This window comes from Rosa chinensis, chromosome 6, assembly GCF_002994745.2.
Source record: "Rosa chinensis cultivar Old Blush chromosome 6, RchiOBHm-V2, whole genome shotgun sequence".
Taxonomy (NCBI): Eukaryota; Viridiplantae; Streptophyta; class Magnoliopsida; order Rosales; family Rosaceae; genus Rosa; species Rosa chinensis.
Genome location: NC_037093.1, coordinates 48,030,187 through 48,046,856, shown reverse-complemented (window position 1 = coordinate 48,046,856; position 16,670 = coordinate 48,030,187). Strand labels below are relative to the sequence as shown.

Here is a 16,670-nt window from a genome sequence, read left to right as displayed (position 1 = left end):
CGTCATTGATTTTGGGGCCACCGCGATTGCTCTGAAATCCGATTTTGATGTGGAACATCTTCTCATAAGGTGGATCACAAAGCTGTCACGGTTACAATCTCTTGTGCAGCTTTTGTAACAGGCTCTTAAACCGACATCATGGTTTTGGCCTCTATGTACGTATTTGATTTTAAGCGCAAGGGAGAAAGGGACGACACCATCAATGGTGGTCCTTGGTTTTTTAACGTACTTAATTTAGCTGTGGCTCCATTTGACGGTCGCAACCCCTTTGCAGTGTGCCTCTGCAAGGCTTTGGAGTAAGTGTGCAATGTGCAAATCTATGGCCTTATCCCGGTGTTGATGATGATGGGGCAGCTACGTACCATAGTGAGTTCATCCTAGCATCGGAAGAGGTAAAGTTGCTCTTCCCTTATTTATCTGAAACACGGCTAATGGGCGGTTAAAACAGTGGTCAAGCTCAAGTTTAAGTTTGTTGTTGGAGGTTGCAAAACCTGCAGCCTCTTAGAGCATTATCCTTCTGGCTGTTCGGGGATTTGGATCCTAATATCCCATGTTTTGGTGCCACCCTGAGTACTTTCAATTTCTCAACGGCTTCATCATCCCTAAAGGGCGACACAAATCAGGGAGTCCTTCCCACCCGACGATAACTTGGTTTTTCAAGCACGGGTCTGTAATCTTGGGAAACTGAAACCTTGTCTTTACTATGTATTTCGTGCTTTACAGTCCAATGTCTTGCTTTCCGATCACAGATCTTCCAGCCTATGCCTGACATGGCACCACTCCAAGTGGTTGCAGCTCCTGCCCTGTTTAGGGCTTCAGTTCTGGGGGGGTGCACAAGGACTCCATGCCCCTACCGAACATGGACAAGAAGGCCAGAACGGGCGAACCTGTCATTACTACCGAATCCATGATTCTTCCTTTCATACCACAACTAGCTGTTCCTTTAGTTGCAGATACACTTGTCATCGTGCTGGTGAAGAAGAAGAAAACCTGAGAGCGTTTAAGTCAAGAACTAAGTTCAAGAATGATGATGATTTCCCATTGCGTGAACTATGCAAAGGATAGAGGGAAATGAAAGAAGCAAGCTGCTGCGCAGCATGACAAAAGCAAGAGGGGCTGGTAATGTGAGAATGGTATCTACAGACTCCCCTCTCTGCGTAGGGTGGTGTCGTAGAACAGCATATAAGGGTCCCGAATGGATCTCTGTTTTTTCAGGCCTGGGAATTTTATTTTCTACTTTTTAGGTTTTAGTGTTTTACTACGTTTTTTTTTTTTTGCTAGAAAGGTACAGGTACATTGGTAGTGCATTTGTCGGGCGGTTTGCTATTTTGTGTGCCTAGCTGAATCATTTCTAAAGATTGATGGTTTTCCATGAAGAATAAATATATAAAAGTTTGAACAAAATTTGCTGGGTTTGTTTTCCTTGTTTTATTTGCTAGGTTTGCTTTGCTGGGGCAGAGTCTGCTAGACACCAGTTGGTTTCCCATTTTTGTTATGCACTAAGCAGTTCTAAGAAACTAGAAATGATTTTGGTTCACAGCGTAAGATTCCGTTTAAGATGAGTGATACAAAACATTCGACTGCTCATTAAAGATGAACAAGGAAAATAAATGCCGATCGCCAGAAGAGGATCCACTATTATTATTACTTTTGTTTTCCTCAATGTTTTTGCATGTGCTCCCAACATAAACCTCAACAGAAACAATTAGGTGTTCAAAAAGAAGTATCAGATTTGGATCAACCAACTATAAAGACTCGTTGCATTATAGATTTGAGAACCAGTACAGATTACAATTGTTCCACAGGGGCGCATGGCAGTGACAGTTTCTAATTCCATTGACCAATGTATACACCAGACATCTAATATTCACAAAATTTCCAAAGGCTTTGCCCATAAAAATGATTGCACCCCCTTAATCTGAAAGGGTAATAATACATGCACTAATCTACTGGGCCAAAAAGAAATAAGGTCCCTCACAAATTAGCAAGGAGACCAGGGAAAATAAACAAAAGAAAGAAAAAAATAAATGAAAAAGGCACTAGAAACTAGAAAGGGAAAGATAAGACCCTGTACACATACCTCTATATTGGTCTATCTTCCCAGAGCTCTAGCCCAGTGGTAATTTACATGATTCCCAAAACAAAGGGAAATGCCCTGCAGTATCACTTCAGCAGTTCAGCTAAAGCCATAACAAAACCTGCCAATGCAATGACCACCTAATTCCGTTGATGCCCTCATGGAATAATCAGCTTCATCTGCATTAAACCCAACCCTTAAATCAGATACTTTATACTGAGATGGAGCACCATATATCCCATATGATCAACTAGGCAATCCGGGGAAGTATTTGCACCAACATAATGCAATATGAGCCAACACCCAAGCCCTCATGCAAAACTAAGCAAAGATGAATCAAAGTTAAATTATTATGGAGAAACACACACACACAACCAAAATAAAGCATGTCCTTTCGACAGGAGGTAAAAAAAACCTATGACACTTCATTGCCAAACATTTGAAAATAATCAAGAACTACTAAGCCAGAGGAAGTTTGATACTCTGATAACGTTAGCTACACTTTCAAGTGCATTGCAATCCCTACCATATGAGAACCATCTTATTTCTTGAATGTTATACCACACTGGAACATATCAGGCTAAACATTGTGAAGATACGAGGACTTAAAGAGCAGTAATTACCTGTACACTGTGTAACAAGGGCATGCGGATCCAACCCTGGCAGTACCAGTTGCTGCAGCTTCTCAATTCCTTAGAATCATTCATTCTGATTTTGAATTACTAGGCATCATATACAAACCACCTTGCCCTGCTGGCAGATGCTGCATTTGTTGCTGAGACTGCTGTGGCAAAGGCAGTTGATGTTGGGGTGATTCTTGTTCCTGCTGCTGCTGTTGCTCTTGTTGCTCGTAGAGTTGTTGGGACAGGGGTGGTAGCGAAGGAGGCTTTTGCAGTAGCTGCTTCTGCTGCCATTGCGCACCAGCAATATGTCCATGAGAGGCAAAGTTACCAGATAACTGCCTTGGGCCTAAACCTTGACTAAAAGGGGGCACTGGCTCATTCCCAGATGAATTTGTTGGTGATGGGCTCCCAAGTGAACCCTCTTGAGCAGTTGAATTTGGCAGATTAGAATCATATACTGCTTCTGATGATTTCCATTGAGTAATGCCAGAAGAAACCGGTACTACATTAGACGAATCAATAGAGGACTGAGGAATTGCCATGCTCGAACCGATTAGAGAAGTACTATTCACAGGCTGCTCTTCGGCTGAAGCTAAATCATTTGGAGGCTTGCTTGAAAGCTCCGAATTCACTTGACGATTCTGCTGGACTCTCTGAACATATGGTTGAGTCTGATTAGCTTGCTTCTGTTGCTGTTGCTGTTGCTGTGGCTGCACCTGCTGGTGATTGGAAGACACAATTGCTGGAGATGCAGATTGATGTGAAGCTGATATTGCATGACCAGAAGGAACAGCTGGTGCCTGGCCTTGAGTGCTGTTATCAGAATGAGATGGCTTTTGCTGGAGTTGCTTCGTCGAAGAGGTAGCTGAGCTAGAATGCAACTTTTGCTGCATCGGAGAGTTGTTTGATGATTGAGGAACCAATGGTTTTGATGTTACTGGGTTGACGCCAGACCCCGAATATGCAGCTTGACCTTGCATTAACTGCATGATCTGTTCTCCTTTATCCAGAGCTTGACTTCCCGGAGGCATCGAAAGCCCATTCAGATGAGATGGATCAATGGAGATGTTTATAGGATCGATGGCAAGGTTTTGATGCACCATTGGATTCCCTCTTCCCATTCCCTTCGAAAGTTTAGCCTGCTGCTGAGATTGCCCAAATGGCCGCTGCTGAGGGTGGTGCCTCCCAGATTGCTGAAGATGTTGTTGTGGCCTTTGTCGTTGCTTCCCTATTTGATTAGTCAACCCGCTTGCACCAGGATTCCGACTCATCCCATGAGGTGGCAGGTGATGTTTCTGCTGGTGTTGGGATGATACCGGAGTCATTGGGGAAGAAGGTGTACTAGGGGACATAGATGCTGGGTGAGGTGAACTTTGTGACTGAATCTGGGAACTATTTTGCAAAGTTGAAGAAATGGGGAGTTGGGCCTGTGGTTGGACATGCGGCACCAAAGAATTGGATGATGCAAACTGCTGCTGCTGCTGCTGCAAAAACCGCTGTTGATGCACTTTAGCCATGCGCATGGCATAGGCTTGCTGCTGCGACCCTGTCACATGATTGGGGCCTTGAAGATGAGGGTGATGAGGGCTGCCGACTGCATGAGATTGTTGTGGGGATAACTGATGTTGCTGCTGGGGATGGCCTGGATACATTTGTGCACCTGATGGAGTTGTCTGACTAGGAAAGCCAGAACTCAACCCATTGAACGGAGCAATACCTTGGCCATTCCCTTGCGTGACCTGCATCTGAAGCTCTGGAGCCATAAGTTGCCTTTGGTGATCCGGATTATGGGCAGGCTGTGATAATAAAAAAAACTCTACGTCAAATAAGCGGAATTAGACAGTAAAGGGTAACAGCAAAAACAAAAAGGAGACCTTCCAAAATAGTGTCTTCAGCACATACAATAACATTTTAGAAACACCAAATAGGCGAGATACTATTTAAGTGACTCACTTAAAAGGGTAACTGAATCAACACTTTAGTCTGGGGCTAAGGTTTTGATCCATGAAACAAATCAATTATGTTCCATTGGAATGAGCACGTAAATGGGTACATACCAAAACTTCAGAATTCGAGTTGTATTTTGATGCAAGGAAAAGAAAAGGCCTCCACTCAAAACACCGAGGCTCATCTATTCTCAGTCTCATGTTTCAGCATGTACTCAAACCATTAAACTTCAGTGATGCAAATGCAGCTGAATGCTATTGGATGACATTAATTTGATTGATTCGCAGCAAAGGCACGCCACATTCCACAATCAAAGATAAAACATATATGCACAAGTATCTGTATCTTTTTCAAAACAAAAATATGAGTGTCGCTTGTGTGCGTCTGAGCAACTTTTTAAATGCAGGAAAACCAACAGCGCCAAATGAAATGGACTACAAACTCATATATGCAGTTGCTAACTGAAGAGGGAGAGAGATTTGCTCATTTGATTGCAACATCCTTTCTCTCAATTCCCACCCCACAGGTGGGAATAAAAGTAAGTCATAAAAATAAAACAGATGGTTGCAAAGACTATTGCCATATCTAACAATTGGATTCTAAAGGAGGACTGTACAGACTATGACTCGGACGATATATTCTTGCAATTCGAATTAGTCAGTGTAGAAAGCAACATACCATATGTTTGTATTAAAGAAGCAACCTTAATCTAGTACACTATTGAGTATCAATAACTCACCCGCATCATGTGACCCTCGCGAGGTCTTAACATCAAATTTCCTGGACCAGAACCAGCTCCAGAGTGCATATTTACAGGACTTGGTATTCCAACCATACTGGATGAAAGCATACTCCCAGTATTCAGCATCGAGGAAGAAGCCATTCCCTGAAACCCTGGCCTTGACATTGTGCTTCTATTCATCCCACACATCATGCCCATACCATTTGCACCAGGTACCATTCGAACACCACGATCAGTACCTCCTGGAAGAGCCCCAGGTACGGACAAGCTGGACTGCTGAATGTTTCTACCAGATAACATTTGATTGTAGTGTTGCATTCTTTGCTGCTCTTCAACTGGTAAAGTAGATGCCCTTGGACCACCGTACCTACCATCCCTATAACCATGAATAATGAATACCACGGGAATCATCAATAAATAAATTAAAAGTAAATATTAATACAATATAAATAAATACATAAACCGGTCCCCAAAGGCAAAGTCACAATTTGAGCTACACACTACCTGACTGTCGCACTAAGCGGGCCAGATGGTGATGACAAGTTGCTACCAAGAACCATACCAGAAGTTCCCTGTAATGAGGCATTTGGCCCAGAGGGCAGTAATGACGCCATAGCGCCCTGATTTGCCATTGGTAAGCCACTAGTGTGAGAACCTTGATATGCAGTCGGAAGAACATCTGGGCTTGATGATGTGGCATCACAGAGATCAAGAGGCCTTCACACAAATTCAAATACTTATACATCACGGACACCAATGAGAAACAAGCATACGTACTAGAAATATGCAAGAAATCTACTCATGAATATGAACATAAAACAAAGAATGACTTAAATAAATAACTTACGTTAGAATAACTCCATTCAGGTTATTCGGACATACTTGGGAAAGAGCGATAACATGAGAATTGTGGACTGTTGTTCCTTGTTTTGGATCCTGGTTATCACTCTTCACAAGTAAAACGCATACATAACTGTAGTCAGGAACGAGATCTATAATACTCGTAAAAAAACAGTAACTAAATTGCTTCCGGGTTCAACAATGAAGCATTCTCCTCGACATTTCAACATTATGTTATCTCAATGCTCAACTAATTCTTTCTCCAAACAAATAATTATAGTCAACGCGAGCACCTTTTCTTTGGAAACAGGATAATTAACAGGAAACCAACAACAATGCCATTTTTACTTTACTTATGATGCTACATTACTCCTTATTGTTATAGCAAACCTTATACTTTATTTAGGATTCTATAAATACTGATTTGATTAAGAAAATATAGAGAACTACCAGGTCAGAGTACAGAAACTAAAACAATTCACATCTCACATGTAGAATGTAATCCCACCATAAGATTAACATGGCAAAGTTCTAAAACTTCAATTATGCAATTTGAGTGTAACAAACAGCCAAATATTAGAAAACTAAATGCTGTGAGTTTTCCCTTTATGACATTTATGGGATATTTCTGATATTTTAGTGCATGGTCAGGCCCAAGGTTTGCTCCCATGTATTCTGGGTCTGAACCCCTCCAAGGTACCCACCTAGCTACTTGCTAGAGTTTCCTGTCTCCTAAAGACTGTATGATTATTGGAGTCCAGCAGAAGAATGCAAAGAGGGTTTGGAGATTTCTGGGTAGCACAGTGAAAAGTTATGATCTTAAGAATGGGCTACACAGAAACACCTATATAAATTATAATCAAAACGAGCCACCACAAAAGGATCTGCAGAGATTAAATCCATAGTTACTGTCACGAACCTGACTCCTCCTATAATGATGCTTCTGCCCAATCTTAATTATTCTTTCAAAATGAGACTTGAGAGTGTCCTCTTCCATTGGCTCTTGCAAGCGTTGAAATAACTGTCTAGCACTTCCCTGCATTAAGTGCAGAAACACCAATGAGCAAACGTAGCTTAATTAGATCTGTAGTATGTAGTTCTCATGCTCAACATGGACCAACATTTAGCTGATTTGTACTTCAGAGGAAGAATACTGAAGTGGAAGAAAAATTAAAAACTCTTGCCTTTGGAATGCCAGGGATTGTAGATGGATAAGGCTGTGATGACCCTGAATCTTCAGCACTGTCAGCCCCATCACCAGTATTCAAATCCATTAAAATTTTGTGACGCTCCTTGCATTCCTTGGGCTTGCGGAAGATACACTGTATTTTACAAAGTCAATCAGATAGACACCCAAAAATTAGACTAAAAACTAACAGGATTACTTCAAAGGGAAAATGATGAATATAAAAATAGAGAACAATTTCGCTATAAAGAAAATAGTATTCCGCTCTAGACTCTTCATATACATCATAGATCATCATCAGTGAAGATAATTAAAGAAGATGTTGGAGTAGTAATACCAACCTTTAGGTGCAGAGTACTGTTGATAGCATCACTTATGAGTTCCCAATTTGGACCCATATCATGTACAAGAACAACAAGTGCCTAATGTAGCAAAGACAAAAAGGTTTTAGAGTATTACTGGCAACTCTAAAACAACTGAAGAAGGAACGATTTGAGAAAAGATAATAATGATGTATTAACCTGATCTTCGAATAGTGACCATGGACTTCCAGAACCTGGCTGCCCAACAGGCATCTGAAACCAAGTTTAATGCAAACTCAGAGTATAAGAAAGCAGTACAAGACTATAGGTAAGAACATAGTGCTAACAAATAAACCATATCATTAAAAAGTAGCACATTAGCAGAATCTCAAATGGGAAATCACCAGGAGTACCTTCATTGATTTAGCTTTCCGTCCCTTGTCCCGACCACCGATCAACTTCATCAATTTACTCGGATTGGTCATATTACTCATTTGGGACGCCACTGGAGAAGGAATGGACCCAGTCATTGGAGTTATACCGTCATAAGTATTGTCTAGAGACTGTTTTGATATCTTCAGCCTCTTTGCATTATGTTGCCCATATAAACCTACAAAGAACACAGTATTATATAAGTGACAGAGAATAGCACGCGATTTGTTATATAAAATGATAAATTTTAAAAATTAAATATATCTTGGTCAAGGCATTTACCAAATGTTCCATTGGACTCAAAATGATGACTTTCTAATCTCTTTTTTGAATGATCCCTCTGCATGATTTAGGCACCATCAATTATTTTATACCACCTCAGAATGTTCAGAGAATAACTCTTGATTGAAGGAAACGAATGAAAAAAGAATATAAAAAATGTTGAGTAGGCTTACAAAACAAAAAGATGCCTATTATATAAAACATGAAACATATAGTAATAGTAAAACATAAAAGAAAGTAAACAGTAAAAAGTAAAAATAAAAAAGAAATAATAGGAAAACCGAAAAAAAAAAAATCAAGAGAGCAGACCCCCAGATCATCTCTACCGAATATAGGAATTACCTGCTCATTATGAGTAGGTGAATCCACCTGCCATACTTGGTCATAAGCGGAAACCTGCAACCATATACAAATGAAATAATTTCAAGTAGGCAAACAACTGTAGAAGCTTCAATATTATTCCAAGGATAAGCTAGTACAGTTGAAATATGAGCAGTTATGTACCAGATGCTTTGCCTTCTTCTTCTTTTTATGCTTTGATGTTTCTGCATAGTCACATTGTGGATGCTTTTCAAAATCACGAACAGATTCCACCTCCATACTTCTAGGGAACTGGGATCCGCCAGGTAAGGTACTCTGATCATCCTGAAAAGAATTAGTATCTCCACTAGAAGCATCTGTCTTAATTTGAGCCTGAACATTCCCAGTAGCTCCAGCACCAAATGGACTAACAACCCTCTGCCTGGAAGCAGTGCGCACACGTTTTGTTGGGATTGAACCAACATTAAGACTAGCAGGCCTTTTCCCCATCAACATGAACTGTTGATTTGCTGTTTGTCCATAGGGAAAATCAGCTCCTGCTTCATGTGTCCTAGGATTATATGACTTATAATACTTCCGCTTCTTCTGATTAAATGTTGATGACTTGCTACCTTCGAAGGCCCCAGGCAAATAATAGGTGCATGTTATTTCTCCTTCATCCTCATCGTATGCGGAAGTCTCTCGACTATCAAACTCTGACATTGACAGTTAAAACTAAAATGAGCACAAGATTCGCTACACAATAAAAAATTAATTATATCAAAATTGTACGAGCACGTACCAGCTCCAGCCTCATACGTGGATGTATCAACCTCTTCTTGCATGCTACTGCTAGTTCTCTGAAAGTTTCAGGTCACTAATCAGTAAGCATAACAATAAATAAAATAATTACAACATTATCAAATCATCATAAGCAACTGTGCGCAAAAGCAATGGTTTATATTATAGAAACATAAAATATATAAATTAAATAAATATATATATATATATATATATTCCTTTAATAAACAAAACATATGAGAGAAATTCTAGAGTACATAGTACTCCTAGACACCAGCAACCTATCCATACAGATCATGCACCAACAGCTACTTGAAATTCCAAAGATTTCCCTCGTGAACCAGATCAAGGCAACACATAAGTCAAATTGATGGTCATGCATTTACCTCACACTGAACCAAATGAGATTCAATTGATCTTCTGTAGGTTTCCAGTGCCCCAGATGGAACTGCATAAAAGAGGTTTTCCTGCCAAAGGGAAAAGCTCAACTTTTTTAAAATGACCTTACAAATCTACGAAAAACATATAAGTTTAAAGCAGACCTTAGGTTTATCTAGTGGTTTAGATGGATAGCTAGCCTCTAACGCGTTAGAGGTACAAGTCCCCGTGAAATTAATGAGATTTTAAACACCAATTTATATAACGCAAGTACAGCTCAAAAACACGCCAATACAATTTCTCCAAGATATAAGACATAGGAATCTGAAATAAGTAACTAATTGTTCTTTATTTGTAGTAATAATCACCTTTGTTGTGTGCTTTTGTCTGTGTGTGAGAGGAGAAAGAAGAGAGGGGGAGAGAATGGCTGGTAAATGTCAACATTTATATTTTTCACTGAATCAAAAAGAACATTAAGAAACATGACCATACTTCTGTAAGATGGTCCTCCCATGACATTTCTGTAATGCCTAAATCAGACAATCTCTCAGGAGTAGCAGGAGCTTGTGCTTGAAGTTGAGGACCAAGAGAGCTGTTATACTTCAAAAATCTCACTGCATACCGCTGCATAGAAAGTGAAAAGTTGTTGCTCCATTGTAGCTCCAACTCTTTGCAAGGCTCCTGCAATGATTAGATCAACATATTTTTTGAATAGGTAAATAACCAGCATATGAACACAGGAATAAGACATAAGTTTTGATATCTTCTGGCCCCATATGCACAATATCAATGGCGTATAAACTATTATAGACCAAACATTTTTAGCAAATGAATTCAACATTAAGCAGCAATCAAATAATTTAGCGTATTCACTCCCACCTAAGACAAAGAAAGCAATCTTACTTTGCTCGAATTCAAATTGCTCTTGGTGATGTTGTGACAATCACTTGAATCATCAGCATACAATAGGGTCCCAGCTGAATGCCAAAATTGGTTGACAGCATTTGCCAGGGTATGAGCCACTTTTTTAATCCCCCATTGTTGTTGTTGCTCTTCAATTCTCAACCGTGATGTAAAAGCGACACGATGGCATATTTGAGCAGCAGCAGTTAGCTTCCAAAGGCGCTCCTATTAACAAAAAGAACATGGATATACATTTACGATCTCATTGCAGAATCATCTTTCCCAAAAATTAAAGACAGGAGGGAAGGAATATAATGCATGGACAAATTCCACAAAATGGCTATAATCACAAGGTCATACCTGAGCAAAATCATTGGCCAACCATGACATTTCCTCAAGGACAAAATCCCACTGAGACTTTCGGTGATTCTCCGAGGGTAAAGAACGAACGGATAATTCTGCAATCCTCTTACGCTTGGCCTGATTTACATTTCATGAATTAAGTAAGGTGCTCCCTCAATGTTTGAAAGTAAGACATCATAAATATCGCAGGGGTAACTAACCTCTATCATCCGAGCCTCTTCCAAAATAGAATCTTCATGTGCCTTGTCTACCACTTTAAAGTGACTACTAGAAGTCTGACAGTCTGAACCCTTGGCAGAGTCTATCCCTGGCAAAATAGTTTCAGGAGGCTCACACATAGATAAATCCTGAGGAGTCTGGGGTCTGCCAGAAGAGTTCTCTTTCTTGATGTTGGAACCATTATCCACCACATCATCCAGTTTCTTTTCAGCTTCTGATACAGTACAACCACTTTGTTGCTCTCCCTCAGTGTTTGGATGAAGCTTTACTTCATTACGCACTTCAGATCTACTTTCGTTCATATCTTCCTCAACTTTCACTTCAGTATTGCCTGACCGATTGTTCTGAAAATCAGAAGCATGAGGATCATTAATCATGGGACTACTGTCAACAGCTCTGCTTTCATTCTTTTCTAGTAACATTTCATCACCAGCTGGATTTTGTGCCCCATCAACATCTGATGTTTCCATGATATTTGCATTATCAGCATTCCTTGTAGTACATACGTCAGTATCATTATTTACATCTAATCCTACACTAGTTTGGGTACAAGAAGATTCTGAATCTAACCCCTTTGTGCCCGCTGCACTGCTAATTTGACCTTCATTTGGTACACTTTTACTCTCTCTATTTAAATTACTAAATCCATTCACCTGGACAGAACTAATATCAATTTCGGTCTTTGTAGTAGCTTCACAACGAAGACATTCAAGAACAGACGAAGCTAACGGCTCCCTCTCATCAGATCTCCCCGAAACCGCAGCAATTGGAATTTCCTGAGTATCAGTCTGAGATGGTTGATTATGTTGGCTCTCTTTCAAACTTTCAGTAGCTGTAACATCCAATTTTTTTTCAGCACTATCTTTTGCTGGACCAGTAAATATTTCAGGAGCCTGCACCCCATCAAAGTCCATATCCAACTGATTATCAGAAGTTGCAACCCTAGAAGCAAAATCACCATTAGACTTCACAGACTTTAGATTAGTGACCGAAGGTATATTCTGGTCCTTTTGGTTGTTTGTTTCAAATACCGGTCCCTTGGGATTCTTTAACGTCCCGCGAGAAGGTAATGAAGACCCTTGACCACCACGGCCCTGTACATCAGTTGAACTTGAACGAGTACCATCACGATTTGGTCTGGACCTGTTCCTTCGAGCATAAGGACGGAAAATCGCTGAGTCTTCTGATTCCTTGGCATTTTGAGTCCCATCCATCTGGGAAGACTGTTCTGATGGAGCAATTTTATTTCTTCTACTAATATGCATAGATTTCCTTTCCCCTTCCGGTGTATCATTGTCCCCATCAAAAAGTAAGAGATTATCAGCACTGTTGGGTTCACAAAGTGTAGGAACCTCTGGTCGACCACTACTTTCAACAGAGTCCCCACGAGGTGATGCAGTCAATGCAAAACTACCTTTTGCTTCACTGAAAAAATAGCAACCAAAATTTGAAAAAAAAGAAAAGGTGAATACAATTTAGCCAATCAACAAAAAATCATGCAATAACATGATCCAATTATGTACCATTGAACCTACCTGGTCACAAACTGTTCTGGATGCTGATCAGTGAGGGAAGTAGACTGGACACTAACAGAAGCTGCATTCCCAAATTTGAAGTCCAAAGGATTGCCACCCTGAAATTCAGGAGATAAATCACATGATGATGATCACTACAGATAGAAGTGAAGGATAAATAACCACTGAGAGATCAAATTTGCATACTTTCTCAAGAAATTCTAGCTCCCTTCTCCTTTCCTCCCGCACATCATATTCCTGTCTGTAAGCAGCAAATGACAGGTCATTATATACATCATGCACGTAGGAAAAGTATCAAAGGCAGAAGTTACAAGGCGTGAGAATTGAAAGAAATAATAAGAAAAGAATACCGAAGCTCTGCTTGAGCCTTCTCAATTGCTGCTCGGCGCGGAGATGTTTTCAAACCAACACCAACTCCGCCGTCAACCACTCCACCCATGGAATCCACCTCTGCATTTACTAGGAGAGCAGATCCTGAGCCACATCCATGCATTCCGACTTTAATGCCCACAACCTTTAATCTCCCATCTAATCCAAATTCTATAAAATCTCTAAAATAGAAGTAAAAGTATCATATTAGACTAAAGAATTGACTACATACATCATAATAAGGATGCTTCAAAACTGATACACAAATAATAACTATTAACTAAATCCAGAATAAAATTATTCATACACTAGTTAGAATAACAATATAGACAACAACAGTTTCAGGGTACAAAGGTATATCAAAATTTGCATCAGTATACAAGACCCTAAAAAGTTCGAACAACAGTACAAGGTTAACAAAAACAGCCACATTACTGATCCATCAAGCCCCTCAGAATATAGCAAGATACTGCATGGCACAGTGTTTTTCAGGTTCAAGAATGAAGAGTGCAACCTAGTTCGAACAGCTAAGTACGAAAAAGGAGATATGCGTTCTGTCAAATTTAGGAACACGAAAAGCAACTGCCAGAATTTGCATCGAAGACACTGGTGACCAGGTGATCTGGTACTACTATGATTATGAATGAGTAGCAATTTCACACACAAGAGGCTTGGCAGCCAATAGTTTTCTCTGAACTCTCACATGTGCACCCTCACATTTATCCACTACAGCTTCAAAACCACCAGCATGCAACTCACACACACAACTCAACACAACCTACAAATGCTCACGTCAAATTCCGGCACCTAGTTCCATGCCAACACAATAAACGCACAAAAACCATGACTTGCCACATAAACCAGAACCATTCAATCACAATGCATTGCACAATCACGAACGAACAACACCTCCCCACAAATTCCCCAACCAACGAAACCCTAATTCCATCAATCCCCTTGAAAACGCCCAATTTCAAATTCTAGGGTTTGCAGGACAGGAAAAGGAGCAACGGAAATACCTGAAATTAGGAATAGGGTAGCGAAATTGGGAGCTAGGGCAGAGCAGGGGCAGCAGTGGGGGAGTTGAATTGCGCGTAAATTTCTCTCTCCTAGGGTTTTTTTGGGCGCAGCGGGTCAGAAATGAAAAGGGGACGAATTTGCCCTAGAACGCAATACCTGGGTGCAAATGTCAGACATGGAAGGGTTGCGGAGAGAGAGAGAGAGAGAGTCTGAATCTCGAAACTGTGAGCGTATAATTTTGGTCCCTCCCTGGAAATTGGGGTTTGTGTTAATATGAGGGAATGGTTTGGTCGTGTGTGTTGGGACTATGCGACCTCTGAGAACAATAGTGGGCTACGCATGGGGAAGAAGACGAACACGAACAAGAACAAGAAGAGGGCTTTAGGCTTTGCTTACACAAATTGGACGTCCATTTTGGGCCTTTTTATTATTTTACGTTTTTTTTTCCAATTTTTTTTTTTTTCCAAGCAAAACCTATTGGGGTTCGATGAGGAAGAAGAAACAGGCCGAGAAGGACACATCTTCCTAAATCCTCCTTACCATAGCAGTTCATTAATTATTGCGAAAAAATCAAAAATCAAAATAGATTGACATGTGAAGAAATTGGTCAAGTGTTAGATGATATGCACCGATGTGTTCGAAAATTTTGGTTATGTTAGGTGACATGATTTAAAAGAATAATGAACAGTATCGAAAAGTATACGATTTTAATTGTATTTATTTTTTACGGATAAGATACCGTAATTGGGAGACTAAAATTAGAGAGGACTTTTTGTATGTCTTTATATCACAATTAGTTGAATCTAAATAAAGTTATTGATTGGTTGATGCTATTATAATTAAATGCATGACAGGACTTTGGGGGGTTGGTAGATGCAAAAGGTTATGTTTTACTATCCAAGTGCAAAAGATTGTGTGAATGCTCCACGAGGATTTAATGAATCCAACCTTACTTGGTGTAAATAGCCCTCAGTTTCTATAATGGTTTAAATGCCTCAATCAAATTCTATGAGAGAATCCGACAAATTAATTCACCAAGTAAAGTTTTTTTTTTTTTTTTTTGAATAAATCATCACATATATTTTCATTGATAAGAATGTAAGGTCAAAATAATCATTACATACTTTTCGCTGTCATATACAGACAGACAGACAATAAGTTGTGGTGATTAATTAAAACAAGTCTATAAACTATGTTAACAACCACATAGTAAATAGGCTAAGTCACCAATTACGCTCACTAAAACAAGCAAGCTTACGTCTCTACACAAGTAGGGAATTATTAGAAGGAAAAAAAAAACAACAACTAAACTAAATTGGTGGCCCATGGCCCACAGCTAAGCCCAAACATCAGATGCCCAGCACCCAAAGCCCAAAGGTAGGTTCCAAGCTGAAGTACCGCTGTCGCCGGTGGTGAAAAGTCTCCAGAACTTTGCAAGCAACATCATCGTCAATTCAGATTGAAACTTATCCTGCCATCATAACGTCGGCACAGCCATGCCGCACTCCATATCACTTTGCCAAAAGCTCGGATCTAGGACACCCACGTCGCCAACAACTGACAAAACCTTAGCACTCCCCAAGGACCTCCGCCAAGAGTAGACACACAGTCGCACCACCACCCTTGAAAACCAATCCCAGCAGCCCAAGCACTGCAGCATCTCCCTAAATCGACAAAAGAACCAAAATGGGTCAAATGTCCAATCAAATTGAAGACCAAACTAGAAGCCCCATTAGGCAAGCTTTGATGCCAAGTCAAGATATCTTTTCTTTTCTTTTTTGAATCGGCTCGAGGGGCAATAATATCATTCATCACAAGCCAAGTCAAGATATCTTAGTACAGTTTGAATAGATTTTAATCAAAATTTGACACAAGTAATTATTGGAGATTTTATTCAAAATTTGACTCAAGTAATTATTGTTAAAATCTAGTTTGATCCGATTTCGGTTTTTAATGATTCAAATATGATCATGTCTTGACATTCTGTTTATAAACATATTTGAGGTTGATAGTTGTTTTAATTTAGGTTAATCTTTTTTCTTTTCTTTTTTTATCGAGATCACACGGTATCCTCAAAAGTTTTCTTTACATAGAGACTAATTCGTGCTGAGGGTTCATGTCAAAATGTTTCCACTCTCTTGGCCACAAAGAATAGATTGGAGTTTAAACTCTAATCAACGTCAGCAATATTCGAACCCAAGTGTGGGGGTTCCACACCTGGAGGCAGGGACGTAGCTATAGTAGGGCGAGAAGGGTCTCAATTTTCCAAACTGAGCCATGGTTGGTCGAAATATGTGATAGTGACTTTTTAATCCAATAATTGACCCTTTTGACAAAGAAAAAAAACGTTT

At 39.9% G+C, this 16,670-nt stretch overlaps 1 protein-coding gene across 3 annotated transcripts; it reads right to left on the bottom strand.

Moving 5' to 3' along the window:
- Nucleotides 1–1,731: 1,731 nt before the first annotated feature.
- LOC112172241 (chromatin modification-related protein EAF1 B) lies at nucleotides 1,732–14,722 on the bottom strand. Of its 3 annotated transcripts, XM_024309507.2 has the most exons (23): nucleotides 14,319–14,722; nucleotides 13,281–13,481; nucleotides 13,117–13,171; nucleotides 12,931–13,028; nucleotides 11,377–12,820; nucleotides 11,174–11,293; nucleotides 10,814–11,038; nucleotides 10,403–10,591; nucleotides 9,919–9,999; nucleotides 9,534–9,591; nucleotides 8,936–9,447; nucleotides 8,774–8,827; nucleotides 8,432–8,489; nucleotides 8,131–8,327; nucleotides 7,937–7,990; nucleotides 7,757–7,837; nucleotides 7,414–7,551; nucleotides 7,149–7,265; nucleotides 6,237–6,337; nucleotides 5,894–6,106; nucleotides 5,387–5,765; nucleotides 2,701–4,496; nucleotides 1,732–2,256 (listed from the first exon to the last, which is right to left on the bottom strand). In XM_024309507.2, exons 2-22 carry the CDS (start codon nucleotides 13,421–13,423, stop codon nucleotides 2,781–2,783), a joined length of 6,033 nt encoding a protein of 2,010 aa, XP_024165275.1. In that variant the 5' UTR covers nucleotides 13,424–13,481; nucleotides 14,319–14,722; the 3' UTR covers nucleotides 1,732–2,256; nucleotides 2,701–2,780. The 3 variants fall into 3 exon arrangements, with proteins under 3 accessions (XP_024165275.1, XP_024165274.1, XP_024165276.1); XM_024309506.2 differs by lacking the exon at nucleotides 1,732–2,256 and having other exon boundaries at nucleotides 2,781–4,496; nucleotides 13,281–13,470; XM_024309508.2 differs by lacking the exon at nucleotides 1,732–2,256 and having other exon boundaries at nucleotides 2,781–4,496; nucleotides 13,281–13,404.
- Between the last annotated feature and the right edge of the window lie 1,948 nt (nucleotides 14,723–16,670).

Excerpts from the sequence above, each read along its gene's own strand:
- LOC112172241 (XM_024309507.2), bottom strand. The coding sequence starts at position 13,423 with ATGCATGGATGTGGCTCAGGATCTGCTCTCCTAGTAAATGCAGAGGTG. Across the intron at positions 11,039-11,173 it reads TGGCCAATGATTTTGCTCAG|GAGCGCCTTTGGAAGCTAAC; the intron begins GTATGACCTTGT and ends TTTTGTTAATAG. Across the intron at positions 5,766-5,893 it reads CCGCTTAGTGCGACAGTCAG|GGATGGTAGGTACGGTGGTC; the intron begins GTAGTGTGTAGC and ends TCATGGTTATAG.